The 22,286-nt window shown below is 39.3% G+C and overlaps 1 protein-coding gene across 4 annotated transcripts in view; it reads right to left on the reverse strand.

Moving 5' to 3' along the window:
* TENM4 (teneurin transmembrane protein 4) overlaps positions 1 to 22,286 on the reverse strand; it is a 587,508-nt gene that overhangs the window by 153,666 nt on the left and 411,556 nt on the right. For all 4 annotated transcript variants that reach the window (XM_079300958.1, XM_079300961.1, XM_079300960.1 and 1 more), the window contains 2 exons: positions 18,125 to 18,339; positions 12,418 to 12,628 (listed from right to left, as the gene is read on the reverse strand). In XM_079300958.1, coding sequence (XP_079157084.1) covers positions 12,418 to 12,628; positions 18,125 to 18,339 — 426 coding nt within the window. The remainder of the gene's footprint in view (positions 1 to 12,417; positions 12,629 to 18,124; positions 18,340 to 22,286) is intronic.

The raw sequence follows: 22,286 nt of genomic DNA on the forward strand, positions 1-22,286 counted from the left end.
AAGGCAGTAGCCTTTTTGGGAGTTAATAAGCACCAGGACTGCTTTCTAAGAACAAATTAAATGCATTCAGTGTGGTGTGGCTGTATGAATTCAAATGTAACTGTTTCACTTGATAACCTCAAAAAGTTGCTCTGGAGATGGCAGTGTTTGGTGCCAGGAACATGCAGGAATAGCACTGCAGTAGGACAATTAAACATTAAGGAATCAACACTAATCTCAGTTCTGAAATGAAGGTTCAAGGAATATAAAAAATCATACCAATGCAAATATTCCATATTAGAACTGAGATGCAAAGAAAAGAGCAGGGTCTTTTTAAATATCCTATCTGGTCCCTTCAGCTAGTAGTCTACTCCACCACTACATAAAAAATGGCCTTAAAATATTTTCTTCATTGTTGGTGAGAAGATATGTGAAGCTGCTCAGCCTAAAATATATTGTCACAGCTACTCATCTACCAGCCCAGGAAGATATTGCATACATACTAATTGGTATGAACAAAGGTTTTACCCTTTCCTAATAAATGTTGACTATCTCTATACAATGAGGCATTAATTAAAAAATAGCAAGTAAACTAAAAAAGAAGCTAAACCAAATAATTAGAATAGAATTGTTTACTGCATCAAACAAATACATATATATATTTATTGTCACACAGAAATATATTGTTCCTAATGGCACACTGATCTATTTTCTGCCTAGTTGTGTTCCCCTGGCTAACAAAGACATTTTGCTGAGAGGGAGGGAGGGCACAGGGAACAAGGCAGCAAGAAGGTAGATTCCATGAAATTGGCCTTGAAATCCTCTGTCAGCCACATCAGTGCAAAAGGGCCATGCGGAGTGCCCAGAATTCCTCTCACTGTACATTGAATTACATCGCTTGGGAGACTAAAGGGACACCACATTATTTCACCTTACGCTTTGCTGCTGCACTAGAGCAACCTTAAAAAGTCACATATTATTTTTCCTAGATCTGCTTGTCCAGGACAAAACTGACACCTACAAGCTCATTGCAATAACATCTCTCTTTCACAAAAATGCTCCTTGTCACTGCCCTGACTACGCTAGCAATAATTTTAATAGGAAGTCAAGCAGTATAACATGAAAGGCAAAAAGGATTCTGAAGCTCTGTGAACACATTTAATTTACTTCCCAGTTGCAGAGCTTGCAGTCTTGTTTATTTTTCAAAGAAATGATGCTACTCAATTGAATTTCACTGCAGGAGAGGTTGGATTCTAAGCCTAGAGAACTGTCACCTGCCCTTGTAATTGTGATAACAATGCCAAGGCAGATGTGGAGGTGAGAGGGGATAAAACAGGTTTCAAATGTCTTCAAGCATCAGATTTGACACTATGAGCCAAAAGAAAAAGAGGAAAAAAAAAAAAAAAAGGTAGGGGAAAAAAAATACCCTGAAAACAAAGGAAATGCTGGGTCTGGTATACTCTTGCTCCTCCTCTTCCTTTCCCAGATGAAGCTTTAAAAGACTGATTCCTTCTTATAGTACATCATCACCTGCTGAGATTTCAATTTTTCTGCTTCATTTGTGTTTTATACAGCTTTTATACTTCTAGCTCAAGTAATCCACACCTGGCAGCCTGGGATGTGAAAGTCTTGACAACATCATGGAAACTCAGTCATTATTTTTGAGTGCTCTTTCACAGTTTCCTCTTGTGTAGGGCACCTAGTGTGATGCTGATACTGCTAATGCCAGTTGATGTTGTGCCAGATTTTGATTTTCTTTTCCTTTTTCCTAAGGCTGGGAGGTCTGTTTTAATTAAGGACCCATGCATATAACCCTGATTTGCTCTCACATCCCAGTGGAACTCTAATCTTCACATGCAGGTATAAGGATGCTAAATTAGGAAAAAGGCAACAAGCAGGCAGCCCTTGAAACAATTCTTTAAATCACTCCTGAATCTGGAAAGTGAGAGAGAAGGACAGTAACCACAATATTGAATTGCATGTTAGTCTCCCTCCTCTTTTTCTGTAAGAACATATTAAAAAAGCAATTTGCAAGTGCAGACACCCCCATCTCCATGAGGGTACCAACAACAGACACCTGCCCCTGCCAGGAGTGACTCTGCAGGCTGGGCAATTTTACAAGCTGATGGCGAAGCACAGAAGTTTTGGTGCTCAGGGGCAGTTGGGCTGCTTATTGAAATCAAGAGCTGCTAGTTTTGCCAAATTTCACAGTACATCATGTGAGCACATTTTCCCTTGAGCTGTCTTTTAGGCCTGGTTTGAGATGTCTATCCAGGTACTCAAATGGCTCTCACCACAGTTGTATCAGTCTTTCTCACACTATTTTGAGCACATTCCACTCCAAGCCCAGCTGGAAATACTAAAAAGTCAGCTTTTTTCTGCTCTATTTTCAACTTCTGTTCTACAGAAAGAGTGACCAAGAGGGAATAGTTTAGGGAGTAAATAAAGAAGAGAACAAGCCTGATCGTTTCAGAAACCTTTGCCACATTTGGTCTGAATTTGGGTTGCCCTTTGAGAGAGAGCTTTATCTTTATCTCCCTGGTTCATTCCTTTCTCTTACTGCTTCCTTATTAAGAAGAAATCTTTCCAGTGCAGAATGCCTTATAATCTGAAGCTCTCAGATGGCTGAAATCATAAAGTGTAATGGGATTTCAAAAGCACTTGGGCACTGGTTGATGCATATGACCATTTAACTTGATGATAAAATCTCCCTTGACTTCACCAACTTTTAGGAAATCCTGCTAATGTATTTCTGCTGTCCATAGGGCCAAACAGGGAACACTGCTTTCCTTCCTTACAAGGTGAGCAATGCTGAAAGCATGAAAGGGTCCTGAAATACATTTCTTAAGGAATCATACATTGACCATCTGAAAACACCTTCTGTTCCAAAGCACTTGAAATGTGATCACAGGTTGGAAGTTAGCTGGGAAAAAAAATTCAGTGAATGATTTTAAATGAAGAGTAGCTGTTGGACTGAAGACTGCTTTTTCCTTCTACAAGAGAGCTTCCAAGAAAAATAAGACTTTAATCCATACTTGTAACATAACTATGACATGGCTGTGGAGATCTAGAAAGACACACTGTGAACAGTTATTTTCTTCCTAGATTCCCTTTTTTTGCGGTTGGAATATTTTTAAACCTGAATTTTACCCCAGTAGATGAAACTCTCATATCCCCTATTTGCCCAGGGGATTGCAAAGAATTTTTTTTTGTTCTTTCCCACTCTCATAAATTGTTACAAACTAATACAGGAAACAACAATTATTCAGCCTTCAGGGTTCAACTTCTGGAGCTGCACTACCAAGAGGGAAGTTACTTCACGTTCAGTACATTACATTTTCTGCTGTCATAGCTCAGGGCAAGGCTAAATCTGGCCTTGAGTTTCATTTTAAATGATGTTTTAAGTTGGTGTATTACAGGAGGAAAAAAGCAAACCATTCTTGCATACACACACAGAGAACTACCAATGTAATCTCTTTTGGTCAAACAAATGCTGTGAAAACTTGGCAATGTAATAATTTTGAGTGCATAAAAAATAAATTTCATTTTGCAGCAAGTCTTTAGTGAATATATCCAGCCCAGTAAAACTAAGGATGTACTGGCTGGAATGACTGATATGTGAGGCTCAGTTAGGCAAGTGCCTGGTGCTAGGGACACGTTCTCAAGCAGGATGCCTGGTCTGCAGCCAGTGTTACACAACAGCCCGACTCTCTCCAGGTTCTATGCCAGCCTTGCCCCCTGTAGAGATGTTCCCCTTCTCTGGGGCATCTCAGGTGCCACCAAAGTCCCGTGCTCAGGCAGCTGCATTGAACTCTTGGTGGTCTCCTGTCAGGGCCAGGCAAAAAGCAGTACCTATGTCTCCATCCCTGCCCCTTGCAGACTCACTGCACAAACGTAGTCAAGTCTTGCTCCTTCTCAGAGCCTCCAGCAAGCTGTCTAGAAACCAGTTTAAGACAACCTATGAAACTTTTTCTAAGAGTGTTGTAGCACTCAGCAAAAGAAAGCAGTCACACATCTAATAGACAGACCAGTAGTTATAATTTTAAACAATCAGCATAAGCCAGGAGTGACTGCACAGACCATGTCCTTTTCATCTGCTTCACCTGTGCAAAATGAAGATTGGGGCAGTTACTCCTGAGGTGTTGATGTTGTTGGCTTCTGTTCTTTTGTGGTCCTGCATGCAAGCATGTACACGTGAATACAGCCTTGGGAAAAGTGAGGCTTTAAAGTGTCTGTTGTTCTAGTACAGAAAGAGTTCTCTTTTTGTTTGCCAAAGCGGACGAGTAACTCCCACAGCCTTATTTCTGTGCTTTAGCAGGGGAGCATTCATGGAAAGAAAAGCATGCAGCAAGCTGCTCCAGCAGCTCAGTAATACAACACAGGAATAAAACAAGCTGTGCTTACATTAGCCTGCAGTCTGGGCTGCGTGGAAGGAGCTATACAAAAGTGTAAAAACGAAAACCATATGCACCGTTTTACACATTTCTCCAGAACCCCTCAGACAGCACTTACATGCCATGCTATTAAGGTAGAAATCTGCTGCTCTGAAAAAAAGTGAGCAGAAAAACACAGGGACAGAAATAACAGAAAGAGAGAAAGAACAGAAAGAAAAGGAGAAGAAAATAAAAAAATAGAAGAAAAGAAAAAAGAGAGAAGAGAAGAGAAGAGAAGAGAAGAGAAGAGAAGAAGAGAAGGGAAGAGAAGAGAAGGGAAAAGAAAAGAAGAGAAGAGGAGAGGAGAGAAGAGAAGAGAAGAGAATAGAAGAGAAGAGAAGAGAAGAGAAGAGAAGAGAAGAGAAGAGAAGAGAAGAGAAGAGAAGAGAAGAGAAGAGAAGAGAAGAGAAGAGAAGAGAAGAGAAGAGAAGAGAAGAGAAGGAAGGAAGGAAGGAAGGAAGGAAGGAAGGAAGGAAGGAAGGAAGGAAGGAAGGAAGGAAGGAAGGAAGGAAGGAAGGAAGGAAGGAAGGAAGGAAGGAAGGAAGGAAGGAAGGGAAGGAAGGAAGGAAGGAAGGAAGGAAGGAGAAGGAAGGAAGGAAGGAAGGAAGGAAGGAAGGAAGGAAGGAAGGAAGAAGGAAGGAAGGAAGGAAGGAAGGAAAGGAAGGAAGGAAAAGAAGGAAAGAAGGAAGGAAGGAAGAAGAAAGAAAAGAAAGAAAGAAAGAAAGAAAAAAGAAAGAAAGAAAGAAAGAAAGAAAGAAAGAAAGAAAGAAAGAAAGAAAGAAAGAAAGAAAGAAAGAAAGAAAGAAAGAAAGAAAGAAAGAAAGAAAAAGAAAGAAAGAAAGAAAGAAAGAAAGAAAGAAAGAAAGAAAGAAAGAAAGAAAGAAAGAAAGAAAGAAAGAAAGAAAGAAAGAAAGAAAGAAAGAAAGAAAGAAAGAAAGAAAGAAAGAAAGAAAGAAAGAAAGAAAGAAAGAAAGAAAGAAGGAAAGATGAGGAGAAAAAGGCTTTAACTTCAGCAATAAATAAACCTTTTCTTGACCCTAAAACTAAAGCAATTCCCCCAATCAATAAACCTTCTGTAAAAGCTTTGTCAGATCAAGAGAACTTACCTGCCTGAGCACAGCATATGGACATGCAAGCTCAATGCTACCAGTCCATCTAAGTACAGATGTAGGCAAAGCTTTTCAAGAAGACAAATCTACCTTCATTTTTCTACCACATTAAAGCATTATTAAAACCAGACAAAATCTGGAACATTAAAGACATTCAGACATTTAACTTCTACTGAGACAAATACATATGGCATCCAAGCAGTCTTTAGAAGCATGGCCTAATTCCTTTTATACAACAATACAAATGAAAGTACCTGTCCATTTTTCTACTTTCTGTGCCCAAGTTAACACTTGTAATTATAAGACATATTGAAAGAGGTGTGTACATATAGAAATCAACATAAAAAAAAAGAAAAAAGTTCAAATCTAACATTAAATAGATTATTGCATCTCTGCTTTAAGACTAAGCTAACTTTACACATTTTAATTTTCTACTGCTAGCTTTTATTTACTGATCATCAGTGAAGATATACACTCTACACAGAAAGAGCAGACATGGAATTTTTCACAGCCAAGCATCTGACCTTTACAGGCTTCTTATTATTTAATTATCTTTGAGACGTATCCTAATTTCCTCTTTATTAGAGATGCCTTATGTTTTCAATAGAAAAATCCTGAGATAATTATTTTGCCTGCCATTATGGCTTGGGAAGTGGGGTTGTTATGCAAGAATTGTTTCAGACACTTGCAGAAAGAACAAAAGGTTATTAGAAGTAACATCTAGATTTGAAACAACTGCTTTACCTTCCTGTTCCTTGGAAGTGCTGTAGATCTAAGCAGCAGCAGGCAGAAGGCTGCAGTTAACATTTAGGGAGCAGTGTACCATAGGATCATGTACAAACATTACTGACAAGCTGAAAGGGATTTAAGAACCAGGAGGAATGTTTGATCTGTTAGGAGTTGTCTGAAAAGGCAGACACAAACTCCAGCACTGGAACGTGCTCACCCTCTTGGCTCAGTTCGCTGGGAAATGAGGCTCTTCATCAGTTTTGAGGAAAAATGTGAGAAGATTAAGAGAGCACTGATAAAGCTGCTGCTGACTTCCAGCTGCTAAAGTTTTAAGGGCTATGTCACTACCTATCCAAAATCATCATCACTGTTTTACTGAGAATAGCAAACAAACTCTGGATATGAGGAGTGCAAACTAATGTGAGAAGTTTCACCTTTGCACAGCCCTCTTTCCATTTCCAAATCCTGGCTCAGCTCATGTTTGCTTTTTATTAAGCCCTATAAAGAGAACAGACTAGATTTATACATGGGCCGGATGAAAGTGAAATCTCACCAAGCACACAACAACACCTGCTTGGAGTGGGGAATTCTTGTAGCTCACAAAGCTCAGGCAGAGGGAATTCACCCCACATTTCTGTCTTGCCTTATGATACTGAACCTATCAGACAGGGCTGGATTTGGCTAGGATGGACAGGGCAATCTCCTGTCCTCTTGCCAATCTTCTGTACAGACTAGTTCAATTCTCACAGAGGACCTCACACTCTGTGGCCAGCTGGATGTTTAGAGTTACTTTTCAGTGCTGCAGCATAACCTGAACCTGCTCTGAGGATAAGTATTTTCAGTCAAGCAGAGCTGTCAACAGAGTGTCATTCATGAGATCAAATACACAAGGAAAGAAAAACCTAGCACAGCCTGGCAGGGACTCATAAATGCATTTTTTGCTTTCTACATGAATTGAGTGACTGTATCTTTTCTAAGTACTATCTGAGACCTATGAGCTTGGCCACACTCAAATAAGCTAGGTAAGAGAGGAAAGCAGGAAACAAAGGACCAAAAAAAGGGTTGGCAGCAACAAGAGAGTCATCAAAAAAAGCACTGCCCATCTGACAGAGCATCAGATGTCTGTTTGTAGCGGGGCACACAGAGCCAAAGTTGAAAAAAACTATTTGCAGAGCCTGCGAAGCTCTGCTGTTATTTTGTAGCAGAGATCAATAACATCAAAAATTAGGTGATTTTCCTTTCTGGCACATTCTCATATGTTGCTGTATTTATTTTTCTGTGCAGAGCAAAAAAAGAATTGTGAGTGTGAGCAGGAATGGGTTGCTAACTGATTACCTGCAGAGGGTTAGCACAGGGTGGATGTGCTCCATGTCCCTCTCTGAAACAGAAGGGCTAAGATGACCATACTCATGGAATAGGGGAAATCTGAGCTCATCCACGGAGCAGCTGGAGTCTCATTAGCAGTTAAGGAGCTCTGATGCAGCAAAGTACTTGCTGAACTTTCAGCCTCTTTAGCCTAAGGAGAAGTTCAGAAAAGGGTAGCTGGGACATTAAAACCACTTTCCCTCCTTCAGAGTCCTGAAGATCTAATAGTACATGGGGGACTTTTAACTTGAGTAAGTGAGGCATTAAGGAGCTAAAAGGAAAGTGCAAGCCAGAACAGATCACATCCCATGTTACTCTGCATAGTATCCTGACTCCTCAATATTTACATGAAACCCATTTAGATTTTTCCAGACATTAGCAAAGAAAGTGTAAATAACACAAATTGCTTTGACACTCTAAGTGGATCACACTTCTGTATCCTCTCTGAAGTGGAAATTGCTAGAGTTTAAGGTAGCTTGCACATAAGCAGCAAAAGCAAGAGAATCAAATCAGAGCTACTTAGATGCTCCCTTTTCCCTTTGCTAAGAGCAAGCTAAACACAAAGGCATTTTCACACAATGCTGAAGAAGCCATTCTTGTCGCCTCTCACAAGGAATGTTCCCAGTCCCATGCTTGTCTCTGTGCCCTGCAGTTTCTCCTCTGTGAGCTGAGTCCTGTTGTGAAGTGCTCTTCTGCTGGTACCATCCCTGAGCGTGAAGGGCTGTCCTAGGCACTGCATGGGGCAGGTCACATTCTGGCCTACTGCAGGAAGGGCACATGCCTTTTGGTGTGTAGTGCTGGATGTGCTGGCAGCCCCTTATAAATCACACTGGAGCTTGTCTTGCACTTCAGTGGAGGAAACTACAGCAGGGAGGAAACCCAGCAGGGTTTTTCATAGATGGTGGAGGGAGCAGAAAGAATGGTTCTTTTCTTAAGTTAAGCATTGTCTCATGTAGAAGTTAGGAATGAGATAAAACCTTGCATCCTTCCTGGGTGTTCTACATGTGTTTCCTGTCACTTGCTGGGTGACAAACTGGTAAACAGCGATGCTCTCCTCTCACAGACAACTGATTTTGCTTTTCCTTTTGATTTCTCAATGGCCCTGCACAGTAAAGACTGCCTGAGCTCAACAGTAACAGCTGCTGGAAGACATTTTGACTCCACAGATGCTCTTTTCAGGTTCTCAGATGTTTCTTGCTTCTACTGAGCAGACTTTTGGCCAAAATCTCTGTCTCAGATGTGCTGATTCCAGCTGATTCCTCAGCCTACTATTTTGCTTCACTAGACAAGATTGCTCGAAATAAATTACCACTATCAGGCAGATAGTGGCAGATTGTGAATCTACAAGGTGCTTCTTGAAGAAGTGTTTCTATCAAGAATTTCAGAAAGTGCCACCGATATAATTTACAAAAAGGTTACTTTATTAATGGGAGACCTTGACTGTCCATTCACTTATAATGTAATGAATTGTAATGCAGAAGAATGGAATAGAAAAATGCTATTAAAAAAAGCTGAAAACTTTTCCAGAATAATTTTTTCCCTCCATGTGAATTTCCTGTATTATTCAGAAGTATAAGATCTGACAGGCATTACAAGGTTGTATTCTCCCCAGGTTTACATTCAGTGCATGTAGCAGGCACACATTTTGACACCACCTAACCCTTCAATGATGATTCCACACCCATTTAGAAAACAGGCCAAGCTGCCATCTCCTGCCCTCAAAATCTGTGCTAATGTTCCTGAGTGGATTTAGTTATAGCTTTATCACATTCTAAAGCTGTACAATGGACAACCTCACAATTTATGAAATTAACTGTGTGTTATCAAACCAGGAATAAAGATGCTTTTCTCTATTTTTCTCCAGTTTCCACTAGAATAATGGAAGCCAAATCATTCCAGGCAAGCACTGCACAGTAATTGCAATTGATACTGTCATACAGAGCCTGCAATGATTTGCTGGCTCTGAACAGCTCAGTCTGTTGAAACATAGCAGATAAGACTTGGAAAATCAGCACTCTTTCCATCCAGCATGTTTATTGCTGAAGTAAAAGCTATTGCCATTTATTTTGTTGAGTCCTCCCTCGCAGGGGATGTTTGCCTGAAGCAATGGCTGCACAGTTTGGCTTTAGAACTTATCATTATGATCACCGTTATCAATTTTGTGCTTTCTACGACTATCTGTGATTATTAATTAATGCTTCATTTATTTTCCCAGCAGTTCTATCACCCTCACAGCATCTCTGGGGAAATGTCACTCTCCTCAGTTTTACACGGTCAGCAGCTGAAGCATGAGCCTAGGCTGGGGCAGAATTAACACATCAATCAGAATTCAGGAGTTCCAGGCTGCTGGTCCTCTTCTCAGATGATTGGATCCTACTTCTTCCTGCATCACAGCCATACTTTTGAAACTCGCCCTTATTGTAAGCCCTATATTAGTGGAATCATAACGGGAGATTTTTTTACGTGGTCTTGCCACAGGAAACAAATTAAATGGCAGCTTGCCTCTGACAGTCAACACAACCCCTTTGGAGGTTCCTCAGCCTGCAGGGACAGATCTAAAGCTCCCATCACGTGTGACTTATTTGTTTGGTGTTGCAGCTTTACACACTGGTTCATAATCACTGTCAGGTTGTTTTATCATCTTTACTTGGGCAGTGGAAAGAAAAGTAACACTACAGTTCCAGAGTATTTATGTACTTTCAATCTAGCAATCATGTCTTGCCAGACTTCATGAACACAATATAAAGGTTCTGAAGCACTAGAGTTACACAGAACACCTGACTGTTTATTTTTTTTTTAACTAGCTGTTGAAATCTAGATTGAGGGAAAAGGGACCAACTTTTTAAGGCTGTTACAGTGTTTTTATGGTACTTATACAAATGCTGCACTTTTCTGGATTAATTCTAGCCAAGAAGCCACATTTTCCTACCTAAAAATTTTGAGTCTGTTTCAGAATGCATAGCTTGTACTTAAACAGGTTTTTTTACACTACAGCTTTGTGTTGACATACAGCTGCCAGCAGATGAAGTGATTCCCACTTCTGTAGCAAAAGAAAATTTCCTCATTTCTGAATCACAGAAACACTGAATGATTCAAGGTCATCAGGGGACATATTGAATATACCATGGGCTCCATATTGTGGACCATTCTGCTTATCATGCAGTCATGAAAGTAGAGCAGAGCAAAAACAAAAAGAAGAAGACTGCCTTGAATACACTCTGACATGCTTCTCACCCTCACCATCCCCTTCATGCTCAAAGGCAAATTAAAAATGCTTTTTTTCTTTTTCTTTCTTCTTGTTTTTTCCCATGTTAGTGCAATGAGGCCAAGAGAAAAGTCTGGCTAGAACACTTAACCATCACTTTAAAAACAAGAGTAAGTAGTGACAGTGCTTTAAACGTGTTTTCTGCTGTTAGAGCCTTACTGATTTCTTTCCTGTGTTGGGAAATTTTGAACTGAAGATATTCTTAGACAAGGAAAAAAAAACTGTCTTCAGAAGAATATCTTAAGCTTCTGTGGTTGTTGTAAGTAAAAATTCAAATTACTAAAGTAAAATAAATTGAAGTAAATCTGCTTTCTATAGAGTAAGACTTCAATTTCATAAGCTAATATACAACTACTTCTAGTGTTGTTCAACTGCAAACAAGACACAACACCACATTTCTGGGTTTTAAATTTAAAACATAGTATTACAGCAGTTTCCATTTCTGCATTGGATAAACTTTAGTGCTAAAATGGAATATTGGGATATTAATGACTTCGCTTTAATAAGACCTAAACTTTTTAATTAATCTGCCAAGACAAATTACAGCCTATAGCTCTTAGGTAACTATTGCAGACAGCTGAGACTCAACACCAATGCCTCTGTTGGGAGAGGGATTAATGGCAGCTTTGGAATGAGTCTACTTTTTTCTGCTAAGAAAAAAAGTCCATTAAACACTGTGGTTAGAAAAAAGCTGAGTGCTAGTTTTATGGACTAATCTTTAAATTACAACCAAATGAATTTAGATGTAGGAACAGTTTCAGCAGGTCAATCACATTTAAAATTAAATATTACTGAATTGGAAACAGATTTAGATATTTACAGGGTGGAAGAAGAATACTCAGTGTGCTGTCAGGCACTCACTGGCAGCATCTTTTCCTCCTTGGACACTGACAAATCCACACTGAACTGACAGGGCATTTTACTGCTAGAGAAGTCCAAAGACCAATTTAGTTAATTTGTTGTTAAGCAATCTCAGCTCCTTTCTGTTAGCAAGGAGAGAGGGATTCCTGTTACTGTGGTTGCTACTACCAGGGCTTACACAGACTTTATTGGAATTTTAACCCCAGTACTCTGCCTGAACTCCAGCTTGAGTGATTTTGATGGTATTCATGGCAGGGCTGTCTGTCTGTCACACAGAACTGTAGAATGGTACTGCTGTCTGTTCTTCAACCATTTCTACACCTCTGCTCCAGAAAGAGAAAAAGGCCAATCAAACAAACAAAAAATCAAACAAAATCAACAACAGCCAACGAAATAAAAGGAAAATCAAAGTAAGAAAATAAAGCAAGGATTTTTCAGCTTGTAATCCATGTTTGGCACTGAGCAGAATCTCGTTATGGTTATAGTTACTTAAAAGGCCTACAAAATACCTACTCAACATTTAGGATCTTACAGTATTCAGCATGCTGCTAAATACAATCTCCTCCAAGCATTTTCTCCAAAACCACACAAAGCCATCATGCAATTTGAGTACATGTGTTAATACCTGGCCCCGAGGCATATTTAGGAGTTCAGGCATAACAGAGGAAATCCTTACCAATAGCAGTAGTAAGAAAAGAAACCACTTCCGATTCCTTGCCATCATTGTAGAAGGCTAAATGCCATATTCCTGAATCTAAGTACTGGATGAATCCTGTCTCGTGGCTGGCCAGGGGCACAAAGGCTCTGTGCTGCCGCTGGGGTCCCTCCAAGCTCCTCGCCTCCTGTGTCAGTAGACGTCTTCCATCAAGGAGCTCCACAAAGTCAAACTGAAACATAAGAGGGAGTGGTGTTTGTGTGTTTATCAGCTTTCCTCAAGCTTAGTCTCTTATTCTGGGTCTGCAGAAGCATCATAAACAGGATTTGCTCTGGTAACTCAGGTACTTTCCTGAGGTACTTTCAGGACTACCTGCAAATAACCATTTTGGAAATAGCTAGGATATGTATGCAGTTTCCTGTAATTATAAGAATCTTGAAATCATCTTTGTTTAGAAGGTGACTTGCAGCATATTGGCCTTACTGATGTGTTCTCATTCTGTAGAAATATAGGCAGGAGAACATAAGACCATGCCTCAAATGCACTGTAAATATGACACTAAGAAGCTTGTTATCTTTTTTTATGCCTTGCCTAATACAGAAAATAAGACAGAAAAATATATCTAGCCCAATTGGGTTGTTTGCCAGAATTGCTAGGGGTCACCAAGGGAAAAGTAAGAAATATTTTAAAGTGAACTCTGGTAGAGGTTTTGCAGAAGTATTTTGCTTAATCAACAAGGGTTTTATCTTAAAACAAGAGAAATATGGTTAAAAGATCATAGAAAATGAAGATGGAAAAGATATAAATAATATAAAAAAGTTTAATTTAAGGAATGGCTCTAGGTATTTTCCTCAAAAGGATGCATTTACTTTTTGCAAGGGTAACTTCAACTGAACAACTGCTTTGCATTAATACTAGTATTGCAACTCCCTTTAGTTCCCTATTTAAATAACCTTGTGCTGATTTCCCACAATAATTGTATTTTGTATGGTATTATATTAATGGGATGAGGCAGATATAAGCCTAGCAAACATCACAAATGTTAAATAAACCTTACCTAATCCGACTTTTATCATGTGTTTAGATGACCAGGACATTTTGCAAGCAAAATGCAACAGCTGAGGCACTATTCAACTTTTCTATTCCCTGACTTCATTTAGTTTTTCCTCTCTCATCCAGCTAATCAGGAAAGTTTGTGACTTTTTTGGCAGGAAGAAGAAAAATAGGCAGAAAGAAACACCACTACTTATTTCTGAACCTGTAAATGTTGCTGCACTGAATGGCTTCTGAGTGTTAGTTGACTGTGGCACCAATACTTAGGCTGCTTATCCCTTTTCACTTTACTGTAGCAAAATTTGGGTGCTTGTTATTAAGTTGTCTGTTATGGTCTTCAAAGTCAACCAAGATAAGGACTTGATGACATGTTCTTTCCTATGTAGGAAAAGTTAAAAAAAGTTAAGCTACTAAGTTAAAAAAAGAAGTGTTTATTTCCAAGAACATTTTGAGCAATAAGCTATATATGACACAGCTTGCATATGAAATGACAGAATTTGTCCCTAGATTATTTTAATTATGTATTTTTAATTATTTATTTACATGAAATAGTTTTTGAACTTTGCTTTAATTTTTATTTTCTTTTGGTTGTATTTCAGTACACAAATCTCAAATTTGGTGCTGGAGTGTCTTTTTGAGAATGTAAAAGCTGCCACACTGCAAAGGTCATTCCTTTTGGGTGTCTATCCAAGTTAGCTTTGCTAGAGACAGTGCTTCTGTTTTGGAAAAAATATGACGTAAATATAAATTATAAAAATATACAATCTAAAATCTAAAAATACAGGGCAAGTATAAATTCTAAACATGTGCAATTAAAAATGCACATTTTTGTTTCAACCGTGCCTGGGAGTGCATTAGGTACAGCACTGACAACTGGGCAAGAGAGGGATTGTTCTGCTCTGCTGCACACCTCACCTTGAGGGCTGGGGGTAGTTCTGGGTGCCACAGTATAAGAAAAACATTGATCCCTTTGAGAGTGTCCAAAGGAGGGCCACGAGGATGGGCAGGCTCTGGAGGGGAAGCTGCATGAGGAGTGGCTGAGGGCACTGGTCTGTTCAGCCCAGAGGAGGCTGAGAGGAGACCTCGTTGTGGTCTGCAGCTTCCTCACTGAGGGGAAGTGCAGGGGCAGACACTGGTCTCTTACTTCTCTCTGGTGACCAGTGACAGGACTTGAGGTAACAGCCTGAAGCTGAGTCAAGTCAAGAGAGGTTTAGGTTGGATATCAGGAAAAGGTGTTCCACTCAGGGTGTGGCTGAACACTGGAACAGCCTCCTCAGTGGTCACTGAAGTTCAGACAATGCTCTCAGGCACATGGTGTGATTCTTGGGGTCTCCTGTGCAAGGCCAGGAGTTGGACTCCATGATCCTCACAGATCACTTCCAACCCAGCATACTCTATGATTCTATGAAAACAACAGAAGGATTTAAGAGGATACTGTAAAGTGGTTGGTTTGAAAGATGCTTTGGGACCCAGGTGTCTGTAGCCACTCTGAGCATGAGCCACTGCCTAGGCTGATGCCTCATCACGTCTCAGTGTGACCATGCCTGACACAGCTGAGCAGAACAGCGACAGAGGACATCATCGTGGTGTCTGGGTGCTGGGAATGTCTCAACAGAGCTGGAGTTTGAGTAAGGAGCAAGTAAACTAAAGAAGGTAAAACCAGTCAGAGAAAACTCTAAGTATTTCCATATTCATTTTGAAACATGATGGAACAGCTTGACTCGATTTTTAAAACAGAACTTAAGAAACGATGGTAAAGTTCACTTCATCAAGTGCTGACATCTCCACAGCAGCTTGAATTAGTTTTCTAGATTAACTGGATTGCAAGTGAAGAGACACTTCTAGGATGCAACCTGCCTCATTGTAAAGTAGACATCTAAGAAATCCTGTGGATTTTGCTTACAAGCATCCACTTCCTGCTATATATTAGATTCAGTTAATTAGAGCTTAGATGAAAACAATTTCAAGGCACTCAGGTACAGTGAGCTGCTCTTGTTCCACTCCAATCTGGGTTATGCTTACTTAAGGGCTTTCTGCAAAAAAAAAAAAAAAAGGTTTTTTTTATAAATATTTGCAAGATGCTGCTGCAGATGTTGATGACATTGCCAAGCTACTAGTTACTAGTTGTAAATAATAATTGAACCACAAATGGATTGGAGTTTATTGCATTTTAATACATTCAAAGATTTTTAATAGGCAATTAGTTACTGCCAAGGAAATAACTGATAAAATACCATGTTAATCAATTCAAATGGTTCAAATGGAAAAATGTCCTCTGTAAGCAATGAAGACCTATCCCTAAAATTTATGATTTATTAAAATTTGGCGTAGGTTAAAATGACTTTTAAAAAGGATTTGATCTAGGAAGATTAAATCTAATAGACCATAACAAAATTGTGTAACTTATTATGATTTGTTGAAAAGAATGAGAATAAATGCCTTTTGTTAATAGCAAAATGTTTTGGGCTTCTGCATGATCTAATTCTAAGACTACAGAAATCTGGAGCTGACATTTTCTTCCTACTTATTAGTGACCACAGTTGTTGGCAACCTAAAATAGAAAAGAATCACCACAGGCAGAGAAAGTTTCCCAATGAGAATTTGGAATAGTTTGTTATTTTAGTATGGATATTGGAGCATTGTATTGTGTTTGCACAGCCAGGTTTTGGTAGCAGAGGGGGCTGCAGGGGTGGCTGCTTTGAGAAGGTGCTGGAAGCTTTCCCTGTGTCTGACAGAGCCAATGCCAGCCAGCTCCAAGATGGACCTGCCACCAGCCAGTGCTGAGCCCCTTAGTGATGGCAGTAATTGTCACCTTCTTGAGAACATATTGAAGAAGGCAAAAAAAAAAATTTGCACAAAAGTAACTGCAGCTAGAGAAGAGGGGAGTGAGAATATGTGAGTGGAGCATTATGCAGACACCAAGGTCAGTGCAGAAGGAGAAGCAGGAGGTGCACCAGGTGCTGGAGCTGAGATTCCCCAGCAGCCCATGGTGTAGGCCATGGTGAGGCAGCTGTGCCCCTGCAGCCTGTGGAGCTCCAAAGGGGAGCAGAGATTCCCCTGCAAGCAGCCTGGATAGAAGGTCCATTCAGGAACAAGTGGATGCCTGAAAGAGGACTGTGACCCTGTCCCAAGCCTGTGCTGGAGCAGGTTCCTGGCAGGACCTCTGGCCTCATGGACAATGGAGCTCACACTTGAGCACATCCACTTGCAGGACTTTTGAAAATGATCCCATGATGGTTTTCACCTCATGGGAAACCAACGACTGCACTCTGTGGAAAAAGTGAGGTTTATGTGTTAAATTTTAGGGTTTTTTACTTAAACAACTGAACCTGTCCATGTAATAACTTCTGTTATTTAAGGATAATACAGAAATAAAAGGAATACAGAGTTCTGATCTAAAGTTAGTATTATGCAATCATGACTTGAGTCTTTATTTAACTAACAAAGGATTTAAAAGTTCTAAATGTTTGAATCTCCCTGTGAAAAGAGACTGATTAGAAAAGGGCAGTAACAGCATTACTGTGGCACTGAAATTATGATGTGCTGATTATACTGGAATATTTTAATTCTGCAGAAAAGTAGGCAGAGAAGTGTAGATTTATGACACCTCTTTGACAGAAATAAGTTGGAGGTGTGTTAATATGTACAAAATACCATATTATCCACAGAGATCATAATAAACATATTTGTTTGTTACAAAAAGGAAAAAAGGCAATGTATTTCTATAAATCTCTAATATTTTCAGCTAATAGTTGAGGACAAGGGCAAGATACACTAACACAAACCTGCTAATTCTTTGATAACCTGCTGATGCAAGTGGGAGTAAGATATTTTGCATTACCAGTGTATTATGCCCTAATGTATTAATCAATCTGGGTAAGAGCAGCTTAGAAGCTGAAACAGAAAGGAGAGAAAATAATGTATAAAATCCTCACTTAAGGGGATGGTTCTTCAGAGCTTTCCCCACAAAGTGACTTTTGACGTTTTTTGTCAAGGTGTGTTTAAAAAAGTACCTGCTTTCATTTTAGTAGTACAGAATAATAACTGGATCTTGATTTCTGCCTAAGTTGGTTGCTTTCTGTGAATTGGTTTTCTTTTCTTATACACTAATGGATTGGCCCTGACAAAACTCAGTCTAAGCTAACAGTCAGGATACACCATGTGAAGGGCTGGCTCAAGGCATTCCATCATGGAAGACAGAAGTGAATTTTGCACCTGTAAGGGTGACCAACTGGGGTCTTGCTGCTCTTATCATGAGATAGGAAAGACAGTGGCTGAAAGAGAGGCAAACCTGAGGTATGTAAGTTTGCTTAAGAGAAGATTCCTTTGGTTGCAGCTTGAGTGTGGCTGTCTTTGTGCAAAGTGCTGAATGGAGAAGGTGGTATCTTCTGCTGCTTGGAACAACCAGCTGGTATCCTCCATGACCACCAGCCTCACAAAAGCCTTCTCCTCTGGCAGCCTGCTGCCTTAGGCAACTGCCTGCTCTGCCCTTGCCTACACCTCATCAGATTAATTTGTGTAAATTTTTTCAATTCTCTTGATTCTCTGGATAAATGATCCTGGGCATCTTGAAAGCAAGCAACAAATCCTTGAAAGAAATAGATGAAATAAAACAATACATCATACAAACATCAGTTTGAGACAACATAATTTAATTGAAATAAGGTCCCATTACCTGCGTGTGTGATGGTGGGAGTCCTTTTCTGCCATAGATGCCAACCAGAGCAGCCTTTCCTAAAGACACATTGAATTTCAGATGCACTGGGTGGTCGATGAACACCTGGGATCTCCAAAAGATACCAGGAGGGATCTTCTGTGTGGCTCGTCTGCCTACATCAATTTCTCCGGAGTCTATAAAACTGTCGTCTGGAAAGAAACTACTGGGCTTTCCTGCCAAAACACAGGAACAAAATTCTTGAATTAGTCTTTAGATCCTGAAAGTAATCTAATCATACTGGTATCTCTGACACTGATCTTGAGAAACAGTCTATTAGTGTCCTGAAGTCTTCAGAGTACTATGTCTAGCCAATCCATATGATTATGGGAGGAAAACTGGCAGGATTATTTCTGGCTTTAGTAACTGTTTTGTTTGAAAACATGAGCATGGGAAGAGCAACCTGGAGAAAAATGGCCTTTTGTTTAAATTGTTACCATCAGAGAGTGTGTAATTACATACAAAAGACAGGAATAAATAATCTGACATTATATCCTAAATTAATATAAGTTTAGGAATAGAGAAGTCATCATTAAATTAGTAAAGGGAAGTGTAGCAAGAATGAAATAGACGCGCCACAGAGTGGAATGGTGGTGTGGAGAACAGCAGCATGAATGATGCCTAAGTGAGGAAAGGAAAATGTTTCTCTATTAAAATTAATTCTTGACAATATTTGAAATAGTAAAAAACAAAAAGCTAATAAAAAAAAGGACTGAGATAAACAAAGGAGACCATACCCTACACTTGAGTAGTATCTATTAAGAAACATGAGAGGTTTTAATTTGGTTTCAATATAATCTGTAGAGTACGCTATTAATATCTATTCTCTTTCAGAAGCCAAATGGAGGCATCTTTTCCTAAAACTACCGGGCTGGAGAGCCTGGGTATTCAAATGGGATCAGGACATGCCAAAATGTCCAAGGGAGTCAGCAGGGTGCTTTGGTACCTCTAAAAACACACCTGAGGAATTCCAGGTTAGAAATTTATGCAGTCATAACTCCCAAAGCAGGTGGCTTTTTCAAAAAATCTGGACCCAAAGGAAGACCAAGGAATAAGGGGCAGAATGAAAAATCAAATGCCAGAATGTTCTCTTTTCAGCCTGTGCTACAACCAGTGACCACAGCTTTGGCTGCAGGGCACAGGGATGATGAAGAAGGCAACTGCTTAGGAAACAGCCTTTATTAAGGACACTTCTAGTGGAAAAGCATGCAGTAGTGTCACCTGAAAGATTCTGGCTTTAATAAGGAAAGCAACATGTCACCAACAAGGACTAACTATTAATTTTGGAAATTCAAATAATTTTCCTTCTTATCTCCATGCCATTGCAGCACACACTACTCTGTGTTTCACAGAGCAAACAATTCTAGCAAAATGAGAAGGAAACTTCTGGCTGCATACATTCATTTGTGTAGGAAAATCACATTATGAATTTTTTCTTCCAGTATCTACATTTGAGAAATGGGAGGGAAAAAAATCCTTTCCCATCAATAATGAATTTATGTAAAATAGTCTCAGAATTTACTTGTAATGCTGAAAAAGTGACTGGTAGAACATTGCATTTTATTGTTTCAAGCGACATTTCCTTTAAGATTACATAATTTTAAATACAGTGTTGCCTTAAATTTCTCCATATACCATCCCAACACAAACTGTCCTGGAGAAACAGATTTCTAGCTGTCTCTGAAAATCAATATAGAAATGATATGCATATCAGCTATTAAAGATGGAGAATTTTTCTTGGAGATTTTTTGGCTCCAGTAACACTAAAACCTGATTTAAAATCAGCAACTGCTTAAGGACACTGCTGGAGCAGGACTTGATGGCATGAGCTACCTTTAGGCAGAAGTTTTATGCATATCAGCACAAAAGGTGTATATGCAAAGGCTGTATGTTCACATACAAAAAAAGCTACTCCTAATTTTATAAGATCTCCATTTATTACTGCTCATCACTCTCAAATCAATACAGGGGGGTAATCTGCTGACTTTTTATTATTTTTCAGTCCATGTACATATTAAAGGAGATAATCAGAAGCAGCTTAGGTAAATGGGCATTCCTTCTGAATCCTTCTGTGCTAATAGAGTATAATTGCACAAGGAAAATCAACCAGGTAGATTCTGAAGGGAATTTCTTTATCAACTGAATTGACAGTACTTATTTGGCATACTAAAATTTTCTTTTCATCTCTCAGGATTGTAGAATACAGTACCAATGTCTTCATGCAAAGTTTCTTATTGCACAACTGCAAGATGAAAAGATTGAGGATTCTATTAAAGAAGAACTAAAGATATCACGTTTTGGTTCAAATGAAGATATATTTTTTCTGACTACTACTGACATGTTTTACGGATTCTTAGATATTCAGATGAAAACCTTAAGTATTTGATATGCCCCATGATTGTTCATTAATAAAGATTGTACATCAGAGTGAATCAGGGAAGGTGAGAATTTAACATGACAGATGTTGCTGTGCAAGATAGAGCCTGGAGAAAATGAGCACAGGGTGTATTCTGTAGAGAGAGCAGCACTTTTTGCTCATGCAAACGAAAATGCTTCTGTGATTGCAAAAGACAGTCTCACAGAAATAATTTTTTGTATATACAAAGTTTATGTCTCCTCTTGGTGCACAGCTGTATGTCTGAGAAGCAGCTATCCTAAGAGCTGTTATGTAATGCTGCCAGAGGTTGAAGCCTGTCCTGATACAGAAGTACAAGGAGAAGCTCTCTTCACCAGCCTGAATTCGTCCCTGAAATTCCTCTGTGTTTCACCAGTTGTAGCCTACAGTAAGATTAGGCCCTATGGGACTGGATACTTCACAAAGAAATTACAATGAAAAAAGCCATTTGAGATTTTAATCAGAAACTGGCTTTTAATCAGAATACCTGACTCCTTAAAATTAACTACAGGTCTGAATTCTTAATTGGGCTGTCAATTACTTTGCTCTTTCTGCACATTACCTTGAACTTTTTAGTTGCTGTAGCAACTGTTCCTAATTTCTTTGGATATCAAAATGAACTACTTCATTTAAGACCTTGCTGAATCCCTGTATTTCTCACGGGATGGTTCCTTGACCCATCAAAACACTTAAGAACACACATAGCTCTGACTTCAACCACAGTCACTTACATGCTTAAATGTAAGCATGTGGTTAAGTGTTTTGGTTAACAGGGTTGGGCTTGAACAGAGGTAAATGCTGTTCTGGAGCACAGCCAGAGATGAGAAGGAATGACTGTTACTGAGAGTTGGCAAGACACTGGTAATGATTCATTCAGGTCAGCTCTAAGGATGTTCCTAACACATTCCAGCCTATTTCATTCTGATCCGGAAGACATTCAAATGTATTTCAATTCTTTTAAAAATAAATTTCAATCACATACATTCTGGTTTAGAACAGAAGCTCTGCATCACTGCTAGTCCAGAATTAGTCCCACAGTTACCTGATGGGGAGAGAGCTGCATTTGAAGGCTGGCAGTGTTACTCCTGCACCAAAGAAGTGCTGATGTGTTTTCTAGTCAGGACATGGCATTATCCTCTAAAGTCTACAGGTTCCCTAAGATTTATACAAAACACTAACTTGAGGGGTCTTCTTATAACATAACTAGGCTATTTCCCAGATTCCTTTTAACAGAGCAGCAATCAAAACTTCCACTCGTGTCACTGTAAACGTGGCTAAAATAAAATCAAGTGGAGGTTTTTCACTTGGATGGCAGTTATGAATACATACATTTATTTTCTTTTTGACTTTTAAAAGGAAATGGACAGATCAAAGCTAGACGATTCAAAAATGAAACATATGGCAAGTTAGAGGAGGAAAAAAGGATCTGTTGTGAAGCATTTTTGAGGACAACAGCAGGGCTGTCTGCAGCTTGCTGTACTGTCTGTGAGGTTTGCTGAGAATAACCTGCTTAGCTGATTTTTCCTTGTAGCAACTTGATGGCAGCCATCAGTTACCAGTAAATACACTGCTTCAAGGAACACATATAATTATGGCCTTTATTTGGACTAATAAAGACAGAAAAACTCTTACAGAAAAAAACCTGCTAAATTTAAATTAAATATGTAAACACAGGCTGTCAGCCAAAGCCTATGGAACTCTATGTAACTTTTGAGTTCAGTGAGTTGC

The sequence above is a fragment of the Erithacus rubecula genome, assembly GCF_903797595.1.
Source record: "Erithacus rubecula genome assembly, chromosome: 1".
In the NCBI taxonomy this organism is placed as follows: Eukaryota; Metazoa; Chordata; class Aves; order Passeriformes; family Muscicapidae; genus Erithacus; species Erithacus rubecula.